General features: G+C 33.4%; 1 protein-coding gene across 4 annotated transcripts in view; it reads left to right on the top strand.

Annotated features, from left to right (window-relative positions):
* Positions 1-24,370, top strand: part of DMXL1 (Dmx like 1) — a 126,863-nt gene that overhangs the window by 76,394 nt on the left and 26,099 nt on the right. For 3 of the 4 annotated variants that reach the window (XM_055301782.1, XM_055301784.1, XM_055301785.1), the window contains 8 exons: positions 718-845; positions 1,398-1,646; positions 9,236-9,414; positions 10,986-11,128; positions 13,959-14,044; positions 15,163-15,364; positions 16,390-16,507; positions 19,798-19,860. In XM_055301782.1, the coding sequence (XP_055157757.1) occupies positions 718-845; positions 1,398-1,646; positions 9,236-9,414; positions 10,986-11,128; positions 13,959-14,044; positions 15,163-15,364; positions 16,390-16,507; positions 19,798-19,860 (1,168 nt within the window). The remainder of the gene's footprint in view (positions 1-717; positions 846-1,397; positions 1,647-9,235; positions 9,415-10,985; positions 11,129-13,958; positions 14,045-15,162; positions 15,365-16,389; positions 16,508-19,797; positions 19,861-24,370) is intronic. The other variant, XM_055301783.1, reaches the window with a different exon arrangement.

Genomic DNA, 24,370 nt, shown 5'->3' with positions numbered 1-24,370 from the left:
GCTCAGTCGGTTAAGCATTTGACTGTTGATCTCAGATCAGGTCATAATCTCAGGATCATGGATTGAGCCCAGAGTTGAGTTCTGTGCTGGGCATGGAATCTGCTTGGGATTCTCTCTCTCACACTCCTTCTATAGCCTCTATCTTCTCCCTCAAAAAAAGAAAGCAGTATGATAAAATTATTTGTGTTTGATTCCTCCACCAGACTATAAATTTCATGGATACAGAAACCACATTTTTCATAATATCCTTGGTACTTGGTGCATATACCTAATGTAACCTATCCTGATGTAGGATTGACTAGGTATTAAATATCAAACTGAACCTAAGCTAACTTTGTTTTCAGATTATCTTGTTTTGAACTTTGATAGAATAGCTTGCTGTTTGTGGTCATTAGTGATTTAGTTTTTTCATTTGTATTTATTCTACATCTTTCATTAAATAAATATGCTTAAAACCTATCACATGTATTTTAATTTAGAAAATTTGCATATTTACACTTAGAGGATCCTTAGTTTTAAAATTGTGCCAGACTTTAGAGAATGGTACTTTAGCTCAGTAATAGCAGTATAACTAATGAAAATTTGAATTTAAGATACTCTAGAAGTTAGATCTAAAACATAGAAATATTATATGTGAAATTCACTTTAGGTCATCGTATTTTTATTATTGTTTTATTGTAATTCTTACAGATTATTCTTATTTAAATCTTTTCTTAGTTCATTTCAAGCAAATCAGTTTACTGGTATGATGTATCAGACAGTACTGCTTCCGCATCGACATTCTTTGAAAACAGGAAGCTTAGATGAAGCAATAACTCCCAATACATCACCAGCACAATGGCCAGGTATAAATAATTCATACATATGTATATAAATGAATATATATGAAATTTTTCTTAACCTGATAGAACTTAACCAGATGAGGAAAAAATACGTTTGGTGTGGTTTTGCTACATGATAATCCCTGTTTAAATATTGTTAGAATTGATACCACTTTAAAAAAAAAAAAAGAATTGATACCACTTAAGTGTTTACCATTCATTATAAGTTTTGCAGTTATTTAACATTGGTATTTCCCTGACCATTTTACTAAAGTGACTCAAATGTTTTGTTGTAGCACTTGTTACAATTTTTTGTCATAATAGAAAAACATTTGTTGTGGCAATTTAATTTTATCTATCATATTTGTATTAGATTCTAGATTACGTCTGTCACTGTTTCTCTAAACAAATAGTTCAATTTTGTGCATTAGCTGTAATAACTTCTACTAGTCTGAATCTAGAGAAAGAAAAACTTAAATCCTGGAATAATAAAGTTTTTTCAAAAGTTAAAAAATCAGTTAATTTTTTTATTTTTAAAATGTATTGTCAGTGGTAGCTGTGTTTTGTTTGTTCTAGGAATAACTTCTCTGATTCGACTTCTGAATTCCTCTGGGGAAGAAGCCCAGTCAGGGCTTACAGTCTTGCTTTGTGAGATTCTCACAGCAGTGTATCTGAGTCTTTTCATCCATGGCCTGGCGACACATTCTAGTAATGAACTGTTCCGGATTGTGGCCCATCCTCTGAATGAAAAAATGTGGTCTGCTGTGTTTGGTGGAGGTGCACATGTTCCCAGCAAGGAACAGACACACTCAAAAGCTTTACCTGGTTAGTTTTTTAACGTGTGTTTGTTTGTTTTTAAACCTGAAACTTTGTATTCATCTGAATGATAACTCTGTCAAGTGTAATTACATTTTAATTTATTCACAGAAAGATTTTGTTACAGCCCATTTTCTTAAAGTATGAACAAATAGTTTTATGGTGAAAATGCAGTATAAAGTTTCTGGTGTAGTTTTCAAACTGTAAGACACTCATGCACCAGTGATAAGAACTATCTCATGTAATTTTCTTCTTAAATCTTTACTGTTGAAACGATCGTTTGTTTTGAAATACACTGTAACACTGATCTTTGTTCTATCCCAAATACAGATTCTCTCTTCTTTCTTTGGCAGGAAGGCACTTTGCTATGCCTAGCCCCCACCAGGTAGTGGTATTCTCCATGGAATGTGTGGGCTTTACCAAAGCTCTTTCAACCATCAGTTCTCGTAGCCCTCCCAGTCTTGCAGGCAAGATACTAGCTTTAGAAATAGGCTTTCACAGCTCAGCTTGCTTTGTGTTGTTTTGAAGGGGTTGGGGTACCTGGGGCCCGTTTTATTTTGTTTGGCACTTAAAATAGAAAATTGAGAAATTCCTTTAATCAAGCCATATTTTTGATTTAAAACGATGATTAGCATTTCAGAAAACCATCTCTGCTTTTTATTCTTTTAAATTATTTCCTTTGATGTTTTCTATTCCTGAGACTTTAACATCTTTTTAATTGTGTAGAAATAAATGTCAGTGCTAATCATGGTAAATCAGACTATGGCTTGAAATGTCTGGAAAACATTTCAAATGAGGCTGCTTTATGTTTTGCATACTATGATTCTGGCCATTAGGGGTTTTGGATTTCTAAGTGTTCATAACAACCTTGAAAACTAAACATTTTAAACAACTGTAACCGTGTTTCTAAACTTTCTAATATTCAAACTATATATATGTTGTATCTTGACTTGAAAAGAATCTTGATAATGCTTTCTACCTTGCTGTTTTCTCTTTGTAATTTATTAGCCCATATGTGATAATCTTAGTTTTCAAATTTTTAAAAATATTTTCACTTTTATGAACATCTCTTCTAATGTTTAAAGAGTAATTTTTGTGCTTTATCATATGGACAAAAAAAAGACTAACTTCTCATGAAATTTGCCTTGGAGTAAATATTTATCTGAATTCAATTAAAGAAAAACTTTCAAAGTCTAAGAGGAAGTAAGATTTATAGCTCTACTGAGATTAGCATTAAAAAAAATTGGAAAACTGTGGCCCTGTTTTTAATGTATCCTAAGAGAAAATCATTTAAAACTTTGATCTGGTTAATATGAGCTGTTAAAAAGGGATAAATTCTTGCTATGGAATGTCCAAATACCTTTAAAAATTTTTAAATATTCTTACTAACCAGTCACTATGTCTCAATTCCAACCATTTCTATTGAGCACAGATGTGTAAAGAACTTAAAGTCTAAGTTCTTTGTTGAACCACTCAATTTTAATTGTTTCTACACACAAAATACCATTACATAAATTATCCTATAGGTACCATCATAAACTGTATTCCACCATTTACTGAACCCTAAGTAATCATAGTGACTGAAAATTATCTGTATCTGTACATTTAATCCCTTGGAATTGAGATATGGTGGCAAGTAACACAGAGTACTTAAAATATGTGGTTCACGTATTGGTAGAGCCAGACCAAATATAGCCACATCCAGGTTATGTGGAGCTCATCTGTCTTTGAGAACCCAGAAACTATGCTCAATCAATCATAGATGTAACTTAGTACTAGAAGAGGAATTTAAAAGTAACCATTTGTTTTCCTGTAAATTCTGATTTTAATTTTCTTTGCAATAATGGTCTTGTAAACTAAATTATATTTTTCTCTACATGTCTTTTATATACTTAATGCACTAATATTTTTAGTGACAAAATTGAAATATGACTAAGCTTTATAATAGAAAATGATAGATGATTTCTATTAGATTTCAGTTTGGCAGGTTAGAATTCTTAACAAAAATGTTAATCAGTAATTTATTATTTTTTTAAATCAAATTTAACTTTGTGGATTCCACATCATATATTAATGAAAGATTTATTTTTTCTACTTAAAACTAATGTAGGGGTATGTTCATGGAATTAGGAATTATTTTGCTATTATGGTTAATTTTTGAAGCAGACAATCAGGTAAGCAATAGCAAGTTTGGAAAAATGATTTTTTTTTCTTACTAACAGTTAGAAATCCAGACTTTGCTTTTTATTGTATATTATAAAGCAAAACAGTATTTTTATTTAAATAATTTTTATTACATTTTGTCATAATATTTGCAATTATAAAAACTGAATTTTCCATCTTCATCTTGATAAATTTATAGTAATGATTTTTTTATGTCTCCAAATTGAGGAATGAAATATAAAATGAATATTTTATTTGTGGTAAGCATATCCTTTTTTTAAGCTATGAAACTGCTAATGATGTTTTAGACATTTTAAAGTATATTTTTACCATTTGATTATTTATATTAAATATGGATCAGAAACTCCAAATGTTTTGCTTTTTCCCTGAAACTTATATAAAAATAAGTTTTGTGTTCAGTATATAGAGATTATACATGTCATTGTTATCCTTCCTTTAGTAAAATATACAAAATAGCAACATTTCTTGACCAGAGGGTAAGGCTTCAGCATTTTTAAAATAGAAAACAATCAGCTATTTAAAATACAGATGAATATGCCCAATAATTTTAACTGGCTGCTGAACTGAAAAAGAACTAGTTTTGCTGGAGAAGGAAATACATCTTTGTTAGATTCCTTGGATAGACTTTTTATTGAGGGACAGATAAATATTTTCATTAAAAGTTTAAAAAGCATCTTTTCATTGCATAACTACAGTATTTGTCCTTTTGGGACAGGCTGATTTCACTTAGCACAGTGTCCTTGAGGTTCATCCATATTGTGGCACATGATGGGGTTTTCTTCATACAACTGAGTCATATTTCACTGTGTGTATATACTCCGTTCTCAAGAAGTCTCTGAAGCCTTAGCTGAAGTCTTACAGGCACATCTGTATCGTGGTCTTCATGGTTGGTGATGGGAGAGCAGTACCCCAGGACAGTTTTCTCCACATGTTTTATTATATAACCCTATTAACAAAACATGCTTGAGCAAATCCTAAGAATGTACATATTTATTTATTTACAAGCACATGTACTCTTGCTGATCTAGATATTAAACATTGACAGATTTTATTTTCTTCTCCTTTCGGCTCCACTTCTCCAGCCCCCCCTTGCTTTTTCCTTCCTTGAGTCCCTTCCCCTCAGCCTCTTCATCTCTCCCCTCCCTTCCCCTCCTCCTCCTCTCTTCTTTTCCTTCTCCCCTTCATACCCTGTTTCTCTTTTCTTCCTTTTCCCCACTTCTGCTTATTGAAAAATAAATCTAAGTAGTAGTTGTAATATTTTCTTTCCATATTCCAGTGAATCACTTTGAATACCAACTACCTTGGAGAATCCTTCCTCCGTGATTTGAAGACAAATCACTACTTTCTACTAAAATAGTAATCATTTCATTTTTATAGGTACTTATGAAGCAGGTGCAAGGTACCACTGTGCCCTAACAATCCTTGAGAGTCAGTCTTTCTAAATTCTGGAAATTGTTATCTGTCAGACATTTTGTTGGCATTAATTTCATTCTTTGAGGATTAAGAAGTATCTTAAATGTACTGTTTCTTTAATCTATTTTGGTCTTTTCCTTTTAAAAATCTTTGAAGTTTACTTGTAAGATCAATGTTTTACATGTAACTTTGAGAATTTGGTTTTTTATTTCATTTGTGTTGGCATATATTTGTACTTCTTAAACTTTTTGCCTGAAGTGCATGCTAGAAGAGAGTGAATATGTATGTATTATGTGAATATATATATATTCTATATTATATATATATTCACATATACACATACAGACATACACCACCTAGGGGATCTCTTATACTGAATTATCTTACCAAAAGCAAAAAATAGATTCGGAATGTTTTATCTTGAACTTACACGACTTTTATCTTCTCCATATCTTTCTTTCTTTCCAATAAAATATTTTAAATCATCATTTAAATGACTTACCTTCATCCTCCCAACCCCCTAAATTTGGGATCTAAATTTGAAGGTCCAGAACAACATGCTCTCTGAAGCTTCACACACACTCTCTGGCACTTTCATGAATAGTCTAGTGATAAGTGTGCCTTAGGTTGAGAAGCAGAGAATGAGATAATTCTCAGGTTACTTTGAGGTCAGATTTTAAAAGAAATAACATTTAGGTCTGGGTTTAAATATTAATTTTGTCTGATTTAAAATGATAAACTCAGGGGGTGCCTGAGTGGCTCACTTGGTTAAGTGTCTGCTTTCAGCTCAGGTAATGGATCTCAGCGTACTGGGATAAGAGCCCTGCATTGGGCTCCTTGCTTGGCGGGGAGTCTGCTTCTCCCTCTCGCTCTACCCACCCCCATCATGCTCGCTCCTGTGTGCACACACTTTCTCTCTTCCTCCCCCCTCAAATAAATAAATAAAATCCTTAAAATAAAATAATAAACTCAAAAGGTATTAACTTACTAGCCTTCCTCTTATGTTTTGTTTTAATCAACCAATATGTGTACATGGTGACAGATCCAGTAATCCAGAAGAATTTATGGTAAAAAGCAACATTATCTTTCTTACTCTCTACCTTCTCTGCCTGTTCTTTAGATGTATGTAGCCTCTGAGCTGTTTCTCCATTTCTGTGTTTAGTTCCTTTGGGAGGCATTTCCATAGTTCCAGGAAATCTACTACAGAATGGACTAGGAATGAGGATAGGGGTTCTTACAATGGAGGGAAAGTCTACTATATTGACAGTAAAAGTAATTTTTAAAAGTACTTTCTATGAATCCAAAGCAGCTAAGCAATTTATTTTAAAAATGTATGTTAGTGCGTGATTCTATTTTTTCTTACCCGTGGTTATGTTGGTTTTTCTTTAACCACTTTCTAGCCTCTCTCAGTTCCTTATGATTTCTGAGCTCCATAGCCACATTCCTTTTTAATTCTCAATACTGTTTTTTTCTTCTATTATTAGTAAAATACTCATTTACCCTGTTGGTAATGGAACAAAAGTCAGTTTTTATCCAAGGAGTGACAGAGGTTCTTGATATTTGATTATTAACATTTTCAAAATAAGCAGATGAGTACTCAGGCACTCTGCAGTCTCTATTGGTGCTTCATGATGATGCCAACCCAATGTGATTTAGGCATAAAATTGTCTTAGGTCTTGCTGTATTTGGGAGAAAAGAAGGAGCATCTATGCTAATGAGAAGCTACGGATTATTTCTTGTTTGCTGGGAGGCGTCACTCAGGTCCTTTTATTTATAGCATTTCAAGTAATAGAACATTCAGTACTGTGAACCTGTTTGCCATTTTTTCCTGTCTTTGTTCATCAAAAGTATTTTTTTTAAAGATTTTATTCATTTATTCATGAGAGACACACACAGAGAGAGGCAGAGACACCGGCAGAAGGAGAAGCAGGCTCCATGCAGGGAGCCTGATGTGGGACTCGGTCCCGGGTCTCCAGGATCAGGTCCTGGACTGAAGGCAGCGCTAAAGCGCTGAGCCACCCCGGCTGCCCCGTCAAAAGTATTTTAATAAGTAGTTTTATATTTCTTATATTGAGTCTATAATTTTAAACATTTACCCCCACTGTGGTAACTTTCTTATTTTCATGTCAGTGTCTGAGCTCATTGACTCTACTTGCAAACTTTTTCTTTTTTTTTTTTTTTTTTTAAATCTTACTAGGTTTTGGTTTAAAAACTCTGATTTGGGGTGCCTGGGTGGCTCAGTGGTTTAGCGCCTGCCTTCAGCCCAGGGCGTGATCTTGGAGTACCGGGATCGAGTCCCACATCAGGCTCCTTGCATGGAGCCTGCTTCTCCCTCTACCTGTGTCTCTTCCTCTTCCTCTGTGTGTGTCTCTCATGAATAAATAAATAATCTTTTAAAAAGCAAAACCTCTGATTTTTCATTATATAGGTGTCTTGGCAAAAAATGTATTTAGTGTTGTTTGTAAGTTTTATTTTTCCAGAGATCCTTTAAGCTTCTATATTCATATGCCTTATAATATAAAATAAAAAAAGCAAAGTAGTGCTGTTAAAATCATATGATTAATTTTAAACTACAGCATTAATTTTTGAAAGGTGAAAAATACCTTCATATTATAAATTTTTTACTTGATCAGAATTTGTTAGAACCACTGTTTAAGTTTTAGATAGAATATGAATGTATCCAACATATATTAAAAACATGATTGTTGGCTATCAAATGCTTATAAAATCAGAAAAAATACTTGGGACACCTGGGTGGCTCAGTTGGTTAAGCATCAGATTCCTGGTTTTGGCTCAGGTCATGCTTTCAGAGTCTTGAGATCAAGCCCCACGTCAGATTCCTGCTCAGCAGAGTCTATTTCTCCCTCTCCCCCTGCCCCTGGGCCTGCTTGTGTTCTCTCTCAAGTATAAATAAATAGTTTTTTAAAAAACAGAAATTATACATTTAATCTGAAAGTTCCTTTTAAACTCATTTGAGAGGTTATGTAGTAATCATACCACATCTTAGCAATCTTAGAATTTTATCCATTTTAATTTCCTTTTTTTCTAAAATCACTAAATCAGTTTGTTAAACTCAGCTTGGCTGTAGCTTGGTATAATGCATGAGCATGCTGTTTACGCAAGCTGAGTAGCTTCAAACAATAAAAATTACATTACAGAACAAATATTTGCATTCTTTTAAAAGGTAAGTCAGTTCTCACTGGAACCGTTGAAAGAGAAGATTGGTGTACCTTATTGGGAGTTGTTCACCTGTCAATTAGACATACACTTCTGTTTGGGACATCCTTGGTTCTGTATTGTGATTTGCATCTTGTGACTTAGTGTTTGTTATTTCTAGATTTGTTTTCATTACTGATGCCCTTAATATTCTAAAGTAAAATACTAAGAGAATACTAACCGTTAAATGTTTAAAAGTTAAAACAACAAAGATTGCATTTTTTCCCTTTTTGTTATTCACTGACCAGAATATTCCATGTGCAAACCATTTCCAGAAGTCCAAATCAAATTTAATTGTTACGTATTTGAATTTTTTTTAATATTTTCAGTGAAAACATTTAGTTTTGTATGTAGATAAAAGGCCAGGGGATTACTCAAGAACCTCATGAATGAGTTGTTACCTTCAATTAACATTGACATCTCATGATAGTCTGTTTTCCATGTTATTCCTAAAAACAAAGTAGAGGAATGTAAATAATTTTCTTTCATGATCTTGGCTCAATTGTGGCCTCATTTATAGACAGATATTTTATCCCATTACCCACATATGCAACAGAAAAGTTAACATTTAGAGAATGAGGGATACATTGAGATAAAAGCAAAGATCACTGTTTGCAGTGATTTTTGTCTCCCTTCTACCTATTTTTTTTATCTTACTATCATAATAATCTTCTCAGTTTTGTGTTTGTACTTATTTGTAACCTTAAATCTTATGTAAAGATAGATGAAATTAGTACAATGGAAATAGTATATACTTTAATAATACTTTATTTTGTTTTTATTAGTTTCTTCACTTGTGGAAGAAGGAGAAAAACAGAACATACGTTTTAGGCCATCAAAAATATCTTGCAGAGAATCTGCTGCACTGACCTCTTCCTCATCACTAGTCAGCCAGGAGCCACTGACAGTCCAAGAGAAGTTCATCCCACCGGAGCTCAGTATCTGGGACTATTTCATAGCCAAGGTAATAAAAGTGCCACCTCGAACAACATTTATGCAATGAAATGGAAATGAACATTTTAAAATGTTTAAAGTAAGTGGAATTGTTGCTACTTCCAAGTATCTTCCCACTCTGTTTCAGAACAATTTAATTTTGTTGGGTTACATAACAAAACAGAAAAGCCTCAAAGATATATGGCCATTTTCATCCAGCATTTATTTATTTATTTATTTATTTATTTATTTATTTATTTATTCATTCATTCATTCATTCATTCATTCATTCATGATAGTCACAGAGAGAGAGAGAGGCAGAGACACAGGCAGAGGGAGAAGCAGGCCCCATGCACTGGGAGCCTGACGTGCGATTCGATCCCGGGTCTCCAGGATCGCGCCCTGGGCCAAAGGCAGGCGCTAAATCGCTGCGCCACCCAGGGATCCCTCATCCAGCTTTTAAGGCAATCCTTTGATAAGTTATGATTTATGTATTTTAAACAAAATACAGTTCTTAGTGAAAAGATAAATTGGTCAACACCTTAGTGCTGACGTACTTAATGGTAAGTAAGGAATCAAGAGTACTCAAGTCACAAGGCCATTCCTGCTGTTGTTCCTTTTCTTTATCTCAGACATCCTGTGTTGTTCTCATATACACACATTGCAGTTACCACTGTTGAGTTAAGTAACCTGAGTCCCTCAACAACAAGGCTCAGAGTTTCCACAGTATATTAACTATGAGTAATCGCCTGAAGTACAGACTTCCCTCCTGGTTCTTCAGTCCACATGTCACTGTGGAAATAATCAGATGCACCTCATGTTCAGTGACCAATCACAACAGTTCTTTTAAAGTCTGTTGGTGATTGAACATTTAGTACCCATGATTCAATTCATATACAGATAGTGAAGTGTATAGTTGTCTTGGCTCCCATCACAAACTCAGGTGACATTTTACAAAATTGGGTAATCAAAAGAGGGAATTGGCTTGTGAAGATGGTAGTGCAGTGAAACAGTGAAAAGTGATAGTACTATAAGTGAAATTCACGTCAAATGTAAACAAAGCTATAGAAAAATAGCTCAGTTTGGGGCTACTGATACTGCTCTCATTTGAGAGATTCTGGATGTGCAACAAGAGGACTTCATGAAGGCTAACTTGTCAACATAAGTGTGGGAAGTATGACACAGGAATTAGGATATTCTAGAGATAGTGAAATTGGGGGGGAAAAAACCCCACTTCACATTAAAGGAAGCCTGGCCAGGGTGCCTTGGTGGCTCAGTGGTTGGGCATCTGCCTTTGGCTCAAGGCGTGATTCCGGGTCTGAGGATCGAGTTCCGCATTGGGCTCCCTGCAAGAACCCTGCTTCTTCCTCTACCTGTGTCTTTGCCTCTTCTCTGTGGGGAGAAAGAGTTGGGGAAATCACTGACAGATATGCTGATTAATATAGAGAGAAAGAGACGGAGAGGAAAAAAGACTATTTCTAGGATTCTGGCTTGAGTAACTATTAGGATGCCATTTACCAGTACAGGACAATTTTGGTTATATTTTTTTCAAAGTTTAAGTCAGAGAGTTGAATGATAAATTCTTTAACTTTTTTATTTTAGCCTTTTCTACCCCCTTCCCAAAGTAGAGCTGAATATGATTCAGAAGAAAGTCTGGAAAGTGATGATGATGATGATGATGATGATGATGATGTTTTAGCTTCAGATTTCCATCTCCAAGAACATTCTAATTCAAATTCATATAGGTATGGAATATATAATTTTAAGCTTCTTTTTAAAAATTCATCTTGGCTTATATGCATAATATTTTTTAAAATAACATGTGAGATTAATAGCTTGTTGAATTAAAATATACATTATAACTCAGATTTCTTTAGATGAAACTGTTAAATTCTTTTCTTTAAGGATTATTGCACAGGAGGCACCTGGGTAGCTTACTTGGTTAAGTGTCTGTCTTTGGCTCAGGTCATAATCCCAGGGTCCTGGCATTGAGCCTGACATCAGGAGGAGTCTGCTTCTCTCTCTCCTTTTGCCCCTCTCCCTCCTCTTATGCTCTCAGTTTCTCTCTCTCTCAAATAAATAAACAAACTCATTTTTAAAAAAGAAAAGAATTATACAGTTAATTTTTTATTATCCATGAATTGGTCTTCACAGATGCTCTCAGACTATTCGTTACCCTTTACTCACTGAGATAAACAAACCCCACTGTTTTAGCCTAGAAAACATACTATCTTTTCAGTATAATACTAATACTCCAAGGTGTCAGTGATTACTGTCTTAAAAATGTCTTCCACATATTATAAAAATTATAAGTGTTCAAAATGTTCCCCCTCACCTCCCAATGCTACTTTATATGCATGAGCAACAGGATATTATCTTGTCCTTTTTGATACATTGTATATCTCTGAAAGTTACAGATATTTTTAAAAATATTGTATGCTATTGGTATGATAGGAAAATGGAAATTTTCCATAAGAAACAGTAGTATATTAGCAAAAATGAAATACTCCTTTATTGAAAGGAAAAATTGTTAGGAGTTTTTTGCTTACTGGTGTTTGTTGTTTTTTTTCCTATTGACACAATTTTGTTTTTTAAATATATAAAAGATTTACGTAGCTCAAACTGTGTAACTTAATAAAAAGAAAAAAACAATGGAATTTAAAAAGCAGAGAAATGACTTGAGTAGATATTTTTCGAAAGATATACAAATGACCAGTAAGCACAAGAAAAGATGCTATCATTAGGGAAATACAAATAGGAACCATAATGAGAGATCACTTCACATCCTGTAGGATAACTATCAGAAAAACAGAAAATAGCAGTATTGGCAAAAATACAAGAAACTGGAACCCTTGTGCACTGTTGATGGCAATGTGAAATGATGCAGCAACCACTATGGAAAACATTAGGTATTTAGGTAATTAAAAATAGAATTACTATATATGATCCAGCAATTTCACTTCTGAGTATATAACCAGAAGAATTAAAAGCACAGTCTTGGACATGTATTTGTGAAGACTGTGCTCGCTTTGGCAGCATATATGCTAAAAAAATTGGAACTGTATTTGTACAAACCATGTTCATAATATTCATAATAGCCATGGTATAAAAGCACCAAGTGTCTGTTGACAGAAGAACACATAAACAAAATGTGGTGTGTATATATATATGTGTGTGTGTGTGTGTGTGTGTGTATGTATATACATATGAATATTACTCCACCTAAAAAAAATGGATGGGAATTCTGACACATGTTACAATGTAGATGAACCTTGAGTATATTATGCCAAGTGAGATAAACCAATCCCAAAAGGACAAATACTATGGCAATGCTATATACAATTCCACATATGAGATGTTTAGAGTAGTCAAATTCATAGAGACAGAAGGTAGAATGGCAGTTGCCAGGGGCTAGGAAGGTGAAATGGGGAATTCTTGTTTAATGGGAAGAGTTCCAGTTTTGCAAGATGAAAAGACTTCTAGAACTAGATGATGGTAACGGTTGAATGTATTTAATGCCACTGAACTGCATACTTAAAAGTAATTAGAATGGTAAATTCTATGCTATACATATTTTACCACAATTTAAAGTAACAAGAAGGGCAGTCCAGGTGGCTCAGCAGTTTAGCGCCTGCCTTCAGCCCAGGGCGTGACCCTGGAGAGCCGGGATCGAGTCCCATGTGAGGCTGCCTGCATGGGAGCCTGCTTCTCCCTCTGCCTGTGTCTCTGCCTCTCTCTGTCTCTCTCACTCTGTGTGTCTCTCATGAATAAATAAAATCTTTAATAAATAAATAAAGTAACAAAAAGACAGTACTCTAAGAAATAAATGTGTTTCGGGCAGCCCCCGTGGTGCAGTGGTTTAGCGCTGCCTGCAGCCTGGTGTGATCCTGGAGACCTGGGATCGAGTCCCACGTCAGGCTCCCTGCATTGGAGCCTGCTTCCCTCTCTGCCTGTGTCTCTGCCTCCCTCTCTCTCTCTCTCTCTCTCTCTCTCTCTCTCTCTCTCTCTGTCTCTATGAATAAATAAATAAAATCTTAAAAAAATGTGTTTCACTTAAAGTAGAATTTTCTTTTTTTTTAATAAAAAAGCAAAACTTCATAAAAATGTGAAATTAGAAGCCTTCCATCCAGCTCTCTTCTATACCCTCTACATAAACCCATTTTTATTAGTTTGCTTTATCCTTTTGTTTGCAAAATAAGCATGTTTATGGGTGTGTAAAAGTAATAGGTGGCATAGTATATATAATGTTCTATATTTTGATTATTAATACATACTGAAACTCACTTCATAGTAAAACTTCAAGATTCTTCTACATTCTTTTTTTTTTTTTATGGCTTCCTTAATATTCTTGGTTCAAAACCAAAGTGTTCCAACCAGTACTCTGCTAGTGGATAATTGGTTGTTTCTACTCTTTTGCTATCGATAAAGCTGACATGAGTAACTGTGTGCCTATATTGTTTTGTTTTTCTGGTATCTGCAGAGTAGATTCTTGGCAGTGAAATTGTTGGATTAAAGAATGATGTATTCTTCTACAACCCTAAGTAAATCTTTAATCTACCATTGTTTTATTTTCAGTTGGTCATTGATGCGCTTGGCAATGGTGCAGTTAGTGCTCAACAATTTGAAGACTTTCTATCCCTTTGCTGGTCATGATCTTGCAGGTAATGAATATCTTAACATGAACTAATATTCCCATTGTTCTTGAATTACTCATATCTGTATTTTTTTAATAGTCAAGAAAAGCTTTAGTAACTTCCTGTTGTAGAAGATAGGTTTCTTTTGACCAGATCATCTGTCTATAAATGTGTCTATCATATTGTTAGGTGCCATTATGAGGACAATGTCTAAAAAATCAGGAGATCTGAACTTGATGTGTTTGATGGTATTGACTCTTTATACCTCTACTGGAGGTGTTGGGGGATTTAGTAGCACTAGACACATAGGAAACTAAGCAAGCACAAGAACTTAGTGATTATTAACTCCAGGGGAAGAAAAGATTGTACAGAGGAAAGGGGTATAATAGTATACCAAGTGGTCCAGCTGTGATCTATATTTATAAATATAAATAGCAAGGTAAACACAAAAACACCAATTTAGCCAAAAATTATGTGACTATATTGGAATGATGGAGAAAGTAGTTTGTTCTCATATTCCATAGTAATAAATGAGTACATCATTTCTAAAATTGAAAAAATCAAGAATTCACAGTATAGACATATTATTTAGATTTTTGTAACTGAATAGCAAGAATAGCTAAAAGTTGAATGTGGAGTGAGGAACCAGGAAAATGAAAGTATACAGAACTAGAAAGTGATAAATTTCATGGTAAACGTCTTTTTTTTTAGCTTTTGTGTATTTTAATTTTCTAAACAAGTTTTAATTACATACCATATAGAATTGGGCTGATAGATTTAAAAGCAATTATTTTTCCTCTCCAACATGTTTTCATAATATTCAGGTATATTTTTTATGTGAAATAAAGCCAAAAGGAGTAATTGATACAGCAGTACTTTAACATCATAAGTCATAAATATTATTTCAAGTTGTAGTAGTAAAACTATGATATAATTTTGACTCAGATTACTCTTTTTTCTATTGTTCTGGGCCACCTAATTATGTTGAAAAGAGATTTATTACATCTTTTTTTAATCCTATGGAGGTTTCTCCCCACCTCTCTTACACATCTCTGCCAAAATGTTTATCTCTGTCATTCTTACAATCAACTGTAGCATTTTACTAAAGAAGACAAACATGAGTCATTTTTATTTTCTCTTTTTAGAGCTTCCAGTTAGTTCACCACTTTGTCATGCAGTTTTAAAAACTCTTCAGTGTTGGGAGCAAGTTCTTCTCCGACGACTCGAAATCCATGGTGGGCCGCCTCAAAACTATATTGCAAGTCATACCTCTGAAGAGAGTTTGTCTGCAGGTCCTGCAATTCTCCGCCATAAAGCTTTGCTGGAACCTACAAACACTCCTTTCAAGTAGGTTGTCGTGTGGATACTGTTTTGAAGTCAGTTTTACTAAATCAGAATGTTATCAATTAGAACTTAAAATATATATATATATTCAAGGCCTTCTGTGTCTACTTTGTGGTTCTTGGCTCAGATCTGTGTCCTTGTTTGATGTATATTGTAGGCCAGAGGTTAGCAAGCATTTCCTGCAAAAATCCAGATAGTAAATATTTTAGGCTTTGTGGATCCTACAGTCCTCGTTGCTGCTTTTAAACTGCCATTGTAGAGTCAAAGCAACCATAGACAATAAGTAAACAAATGGACATGGCTCTGATCCAATAAACTTTATTTTTGAAAATGAAAAGCAGGCTTGAATTTGACCTGTGGGCCATAGTTTACTTCCGCCTACTCCAGAACATTGCTATTCAAAGTATTTAGTTAGCATGCTGTTTTACTATCCATGAGGAGAAGAAGCATTTGCACCAAAAGGTAAATTGGTGCAGTGCTTGCTTCACCAATAAATCTTACTACAAAATGATAACTGAATTAATAAACATTGTACTTAGTGACATAGTTGATTTATATTATTTCATAAGTTCTTATCTTCGTGAGCATTAGTAACAGAGTTTATGGACCAGTATGTGTTCACAGACCCTTTGAGTACCTCTACTTCTAGATGCCTTCTAGGAGAGAGATATTTTGGTAGATATTAGATTCCTAGGGGTCAGCAAACTGCAGCCATGAGACCATATCCACCTGTCCTCCTGCATTGTAAATAAAGTTTTATTGGATCACAGGCATACTCTTTCATTTTAATATTACCTATGGGTGCTTTCCTACTTCAGTGACTAGGCTGAGTGGTTGAAAGATAGCCTACAAAGCCTAAAATATTTACTATGCGTTTTTTTAAGAAAAAATTTGCAAACTGCTGTCCTTGATGATACAGTCTGATTCTAGTTAATCTATTATTATAAACATTCATGGAGTATTAAAGAAATATGGTCAAGTTAATCAGAAATCTCCAAAGTATATAATTAAATGTCTTGTCTCTACAGATCCAAACACCATCTGGCACTGTCTGTGAAGAGACTTTGGCAGTACTTGGTGAAGCAGGAAGAAATTCAGGAAACCTTTATCAGAAATATATTCACAAAGAAAAGATGTCTAAATGAGGTGTGTATAAGTTAAAACCTTTTTACTCTTTTATTACTTGAAGTTTTTTGTATTATGTAACCATAAAAAGTAAGATACATTTTACAGACTTTTAAAAAACTCACTTTGATATCATAGACATTTATCATCCACTTAATAGAAAAGGTGATTGAAAAGAGAGAGAGGTTCAGTATTTTCCTAAATCAAGTCAATTTAAAGCAACAAATTCAAATATATTTGGAACTTTTTTTTTCCCTAAAAAGAAACTGTTTGAGTGAAGATTCTCTACCTTGTGGTTTGAGTTGTCATGATTGCCAGTTTTGGAAATCAAATAGAAATTTCCCATGGTTTTCATATGATAGTTAAAAGAAGCTTATCTTAGAAGTTGAATTGAAACTAGGTCAGTATACTGAGAACATTTCAAATATGTATATTTTCTTTTTATTCTTTTAATTATGCTTCTTACCAAAATTTTGTAAACACAATTTGTAAGTATATTCTAGTTTATTATACTTTGATATTATCACTATAATGATTATTTTTCTCATTTAGTTCAGAGCTTTAAAAAGTTCTATTTTGATGATATGGGGAACTTGCACCTGAATGTAATTAACATATTACTTCTTTTTTTGTGATGGTATTGCTATTAAAAGGTAGTGGGTAAACTCAGTAGTGGACTTAGTGATGGTACTAATTCCTTATGTCTTCGTGAACTAGTAATAAAGAGTTTCAAGACCAGCAGCTGTTTTGTGGAACTCATTTTGAGAAGCATTGAATTAGTCTGAAAGCAGCTTTGTATGGTTTTTGAAGTGGGACAGAAAACAAAGTAATTCATTTGGAGAAATAAGGAAATATAATGAATTCTTTTTCCTAACTTCATTCTTCTTTAAATTTTTTAATTTGAGTACAGTCAACATTACAGTGTTACATTAGTTTCAGGTGTACAGCTTAGTGACTCAATAACTTTATACATTAAAATGGCTTCTTAATAGACAAGTAAGCAGGATGGCATATAACCTTAATGAAAAAAAGGAAAAATTCATAGAATTCATTATAGAGCTCACTGACTCTCTGTTTGAACACTATTTTATAAGAGGCAACTGCATAAGCTATTATTTAGTATTCACCAGATTATATAAATACATTTGGATTAGCCAAGCCAGGAAACAAACATAATTTTTAGCTAACTTAGAAAACTTGGCATATGTACCGTATAACATTGAAATCTAAGCCAACAATAGATAAAATAAGTTTAACACAAATGAAGTATTTTTATTTAACCTTATGTAAGATGTATTCTTAAATATTGAGTATATGAATTACCATTAAACAGTTCAAGAAAATTTTTGAATAAATAAAATTAAAAATGTACTGAATCAGAAACTAGTTAGGATGTATTTACTGGTGAGGTAATGTTTCTTATTTTATTTTAAATATATCTTTGCCTAAAATAATGTATTACAAGTTAAAGCATTCTCATAATAGTTTATAAAACCCTTCTGCATTATTCTGTATAAAAAGTATGTTTATGTATTTGTTATTTCTTTATTTTTCTGATGTACCTTGTAACATGAAGATGCAATTAGCATAATAATTCTAAGTACAAATCATTTTTTAAAAAACATGGCCAATTTGATTAATATAGATGTAAGAATATAAAAACTTTTCTCTACTGCTGATGTAGTCTTTGCACTTGGGAAATTAAATAGTTTTCAAACAAAACAAAAAGCTGATAGACCACTAGATTGTTTAGCTGGATCAGGGAATAGAATCACTAAGGTAAAAGAATTGTATGAGCAAGCCAGAATGCATAAGGAAGGATAGCAGGTAAATGAGCATGGCTACGCCTTTTAAATTTCTTTGCTATTTTATTTTTACTTTTCTTAGGAGTTGGATGATACTGTAAGAAAATTTTAAAATTATTTTTGTGTTACGATTTTAATCAAAAGCATGGACTAAAAACTTTATAATTACCAGTAAGCTAAATATTTTCTCTGAATTTTAGGATGTTTATCTGCAAAATGAGTACAGTACCCCTTAATTGGCAGTGTGTTGTCCAGTAGAGTTAACTTATTTAAAACTTGGCATGATCATTGGTAGCTGTTAGAAATTGTTACTGCTTTATTGTTTTATTCTTTTTTAAAATTTATTTTTATTTTTTGTTGTTTTGTTCTTGATGGTGATGCTCTGAAAATTAGTGACATTTTGATAATATAAAAATGAAAAATTTATATGGTGAAGCATAGATTAGATGGAATTAAATAGAATATTAACTTTATAGAGTTAGTATATTATTATTTAATCTTTTCTGGAAAGTTGATTAGCTTATTTTTGGTATTAACAAAAACACCTTCCATCTCTTTTTTTAATAAAATTATTGTATTTAAATAGTAGGAGTCCAAGTCACTGCGACTTTTCAGGTGCTTAGAAACAGATGCAAGACAGGCCCTATATTTTGGATGGGAGGATTTTGAGACTGCTGCTATTTCTTTATTCCTTACACATTTGAAAATGAAACTTTCTCCATCTGATGTTAATATTTAAAATCCTGATGTATCCTCAGAGCTTTCCTTTTTTTATATACTGCATTTTTAAAATAGAAGATCTTTCCTGTTTATATTAGTTTGAAATTAAGTGCAGATAGCTGCAAATAGACTGTATCTGAATGGTTTTCTTTTCTTTTTGTTTTTTTGAATGGTTTTCAACCAGAAAAAAAAAAAATACTTGACAGCTATCATCTTTGTCCCTACTTAATATTTCTCTTTTATTTTCTGACGTCTTGAATTACTACTTAAACAAATGCTAATATCCCATTTTAAAAAGGATGTGTGCCTTCAAACAGTTTATTGACTATTTTTGGCTAGAGAAAGAGAATTAGAAACCTAGAAATCTAGATCTTCTAATCAGGAGGTTTTGCTAAGGAGTGAGATACCATAATGTAGACAAGGCATAGTAATATGTATGAAGAAGAACAATTTGACTTTAATTTTCAGTAGCTCTGAAATTTTTAGTATGAAGAACTATGGGCTCAATTTTGCTTTAATTTCAAGATTTCAAAATAAGTCCATTAAGATTTCTTGGAGGTGAAATAAAATTTATCGTGATGGTTAATGAGTTCTGAGGTAATAAGTTTTCCCTAACCCTTAAGCATGCACCCCTACACAGGCTTCTTTTAAGATGTATGATATTTAAAAGTAATAACGTAGTCCAGTTTTGTTTTCTAGTAAATTTGGTTAAAAATATAAAAACACATCCCCAGTATTATATCTCGTCTTTACTCTTTGTCATGTGGTTATTCTTTCTTGATGAAGTCATTAGAGGACAACTGTGAAACCATCAAAAATTCTATGATGGAGGAGCCAAACACCAATAAGGTACAAAATATCATTCAACTGAAATTAGAAATTGCATTCTTTAACAAGAAAAACAGAGTGTTTGCATTTTAGCTTTGAACTGGACTTTGTTTCCAGTGCAATGAAGTTATTCTCTCAAATTACTCTTCTTTAATTTCCACAACTTAAATATGCAATCATAAAAATTATTTGTTTTAATAATAAGAGAATGCAATTTTAAAGGGAGTTGAATGTAACTTGCTTTGGCTACAGATTTTTCAAAGTAAATACAACTGAAGATCTTAATAAAATGTAATCACAGTAGCCATTACAGAATTATGGTAGTATTGTTCTGTTTTTGCCCGTGTCACTTTTGAAGTTAACGTGCTTTTCTGTCATGTTAATTCCTTAAAATATATCAAATACTATTACATAACATTTATTTTTCTGGTAGGCATAGCATATAGCACTGGCCTAATGTGTAGCAATTTCTCATAACACTTGAGAACAAGAGCAAAAATTGTAGGAGTTTATGTAATCATGAAATATCTCCCAAATGTTTTGTGATCGTACATTTAAATATGATTTCTGTTAAGTTGATACTTGACTCATGGGTTTTTTTATTCTGATATTAAGACCCTCTCAACAAAGTCATTTTTAGGGGAAAAATTTCTCAAAAGTTAGTTTTTAAGGCTACTGATTTTCACTGCCAGTTCTTTCCCAAAGAAAATCTTTTGGTAAAAAAAGGAAAAATAATTTTATACATTTAGTAAAAAAGACTGATTAGCTGTCAAGTTATAACTCAAACTTTGGCAAAATAAATTTATGCAATTCATACTTTGGAAATATCTACGGGCCTTTGTGAATTTTGAAAGAATATAGTTGAAACTTTCAATCAGTTAACAATAAGTCCTTGCCTAGGTAATCATTAATTACTAGTCTGTATGTTATGAATTCTTATCCAAAGATTTCTCTTTTCACACTATTTATAAGATGTTAATAATGTGGTGTTTCTATAGTCCTCATACTACATTAAAAGGTAGTCTTTCTGGTTGGTGGGTTAACATCATAACCATTTTTGGCCTGAATTTTCCAGGTGTCTGCTACAATTTTGTTTTAAACAGCTCTGTTAGGTATATCTGAGTTAAAATAACTGCACGTATTTATTAAAGTATAATTTTACTGATCTTCGCATATGTATACACCGGTTAAGCCATCACCAGAGTCAAGAAAATGAATATAGGGATCCCTGGGTGGCGCAGCGGTTTGGCGCCTGCCTTTGGCCCAGGGCGCGATCCTGGAGACCCAGGATCGAATCCCACGTCGGGTTCCCGGTGCATGGAGCCTGCTTCTCCCTCTGCCTGTGTCTCTGCCCCCCCCCACCTCTCTCTGTGTGACTATCATAAATAAATAAAAAATTTTAAAAAATGAATATAATCATCACTCCCAAAACTTTAATCTCCCTCTTCCTCCTTTTCTCCCACATCTGCCCTCTTCCTGTATTAGCAGCTACCAATCTGCTTTTCCATGTTATAGATTAGTTTGTATTTTCTGGAATTTTATGTAAATGGAATCAATATAGTATGTCCTTTTTTCCCTAGCATAATTAGTTTGAGATTGCTCCACTTTAGGTATTTTCAGCAACTCATTGCTTACACTGAGATGTATTCATTGTATCACTGTACCGTAGTTTATTTTTGTATCTATTAGTGAACACTTCAGCTCTTCCCATTCCAGAATTATTTCAAATAAGAATGCTCAGAATAGTCATATACAAGTAAGAGTAGTCATATACAAGTCTCTTTGTATGAGCATATGCTTTCATTTGTCTTGTGCAAATCCTTAGGAGTAGAATGGCCAGATTGCATTGTAGGTGTGTGGTTAACTTTTTAAGAAAGTATTTTTCAGGATGGTGGTACCATTGTGTATCGCCAGCAGCAGTGCATGAAATCTCAGTTGCTTTACCTCCTCTCCAACACTTGGTATGCTCAGCCTTTTTATTTTAGCCATTCCAGTAGGTGTGTAGTGGTTTTAATTTCCATTGAGCATTTTCTCATGTGCTTGTTTATCTTTTGTATGACTTCTAACTTTTTGGTTAGGGACGCCTGAGTGGCTCAGTGGTTGAGGGTCTGTCTGCCTTTGGCTCAGGGCCTGATCCCAGGATCAGGGATCGAATCCTGCATCGGGCTCCTTGCATGGAGCCTGCTTCTCCCTCTGCCTGTGTTTCTGCCTCCCTCTCTCTGTGTCTCTGATGAGTAAATAAAATCTTAAGAAAACAACAACTTTTTGGTTGAAGTGTCTTTTCAAATGTGTCTTTTTTTTTTATTGGGTTGTTTTCTTAATAGAATTTTAATAGTTTTTAGTTTATTTTAAATATAAGTCTTATAGCTAATTGTCAGATACTTTCTCTTACCCTATTGTCTTTTTATTCTCTTTACAATTTGTTTTAAACTGAGAGGTTTTTAATGCATAGGTTGGACCTCATCAAAATTTGTTCCGTGTATGGACATTCTTTTTGGTGCCATATTTAAGAAATCTTTGCCTAACCTAAAAGTCACAAAGATTTTCTCCTGTTTTGCTCAAGTTTTAGTTTTACAGTTAGTGAAGATGACTTCCACTACCACAACTTTCCAATGGAAAAGGCATTTAAAGCTCTGCCCTACAAAGAAATCACAACACAAAGGCATTGTTTAAATTCTACCAAAAATTTTTTTGGTTCAGGTTTTTAAAAATGATACAAAGTATGGATTACAGTTATTTAAATAAAAAGAAAACAACAAACTTGTGTATCAGTTATTCACCGCTCTTTTCTGAAAAGATTAAATTATCTTTTCCTCCCGTTTAAAAAACCTTTTCTTCCATTTAAAAAACCAATTGACGTATATGTGTCATGGACCATTAGTCAATTTTTCTTTATACTAATCTCCCACTATCTTACAGCACTGACTAGAACTTCCAGTCCAATATTGAATATAAAGGGTAAAAGCAGACATTTTTATCTTTTTCCTGATCTTGAGGGAGAGCATTCAGTCTTTTGTCATTAAGTATGCTGTTATCTCTAGGGTTTTAGATACCCTTCATAAGGTTGAGGAGCTTTCTGTTCCTAGCTTGTTGAAAGCTTTTAATCAGTGATCCAGCTCTGTCTCCTTTTTAAAATTTTTTTTAAATTTTTAATTTTTTGCCATTATTGAGATGTTCATATGGTTCTTCTTTAGTCCATTAATATGGCCAAATAAATGGATGGATTAGTTTATGTTAAACCAGCCTTGCATTCTCTAAGCTTCATTTGGTCATGGTATGTTTATCTTTTTTATATATTGGTAGATCTATTAAAAATTTTAAGAATTTTTGAATTTATGTTAACAATATTGATTAATATTCTTAAAGGTATTTGGGGGTTCTTTTTTTGGTTTTTTTTTTTTCTTTTTTTGGTTTTAAACTAATGCTGGACTCATAGGATAAGTTGGGAAATAGTCTCTAATTTTTTTAGAAAATTTTGTGTAGAATTAGTATTATTTCTTAAGTGTTTGGTAGAATTCACCAGAGAAACCAGGTGGCCTGGGAGTTTTTTTATCTACAAATACAGTTTCTTTAAGAAATAAAGGGCAAATCAGGTGATCTATTATCTTCTTGAGTGAGCATTAGTAGTCCATATCTTTAAAGAAATGTGTCTATAGTGCCTGTGACTCAGTTGGTTAAGTGTCTAATTCTTGATTTCAACTCAGATCATGATCTGAGTCAGGAGATCAGGCCCCACATCAGCCTCTGCACTGGGCGTGGAGCCTGCTTGGGAGTCTCTGTCTCATATTATTGTGCAGCCATCACCACCATCCATCTCCAGAGCTTTTTCATCTTCCCGAACTGAAACCCTGTCCACTTTAGATAGTAGCTCTCCATTGTCTCCATCTCACCTCAGTAGCCCACCAACCACCATCCTGCTATGAGTTTTTTACTCTGTGTATCTGTATAAGTGGAATCATACAATATCTGTCATTTTGTGATTGTCTTATTTCATTTAGCATACCATCTTGAGGTATGTATGTAGTATGTATCAGAATCTCCTTTGCTTTTAAGGATAAATGGTATTCCATTATGTGTAAATCACATATAATGTTTATCCATTCATCTGTTGATACACATTTGTGTTTTTTCCATCTTTTGGCCGCTTGTGAATAATGCTGCTGTGAACATTGATATAAACATACCTGTTTAAGTCTCTGCTTTCCATTTTTTTTTGGATATATACCCAGAAATGGAATGGCTGGATATACAGATATTGATCTGCACATCTCTTAAAATCTCTTTTAGCACTAGTATTTGGATTATTTTTACTCACATATCCAGCCCAATCAAATTTCAAAGCATGGCCTGAAAACCTTACATTAGGGTTTACATTAAACTTAAAGTTTACATTGTGACCATCATATTCATTGTGGGTTTTTTTTTTTAAACTATGATTTTATGTTGTATGGCCTTTAGCAAATTAAATTATGTTCACACCACATGCAAGTTCTCTGTTTTTTTTTAGCTGGCCACATCATGTTTCCACTTC

This window comes from Nyctereutes procyonoides, unplaced genomic scaffold, assembly GCF_905146905.1.
Source record: "Nyctereutes procyonoides isolate TBG_1078 unplaced genomic scaffold, NYPRO_anot_genome, whole genome shotgun sequence".
NCBI classification, from domain to species: domain Eukaryota; kingdom Metazoa; phylum Chordata; class Mammalia; order Carnivora; family Canidae; genus Nyctereutes; species Nyctereutes procyonoides.
Note: the sequence above shows the minus strand (reverse complement) of the source record. Positions and strands in the feature narration are given on the sequence as shown.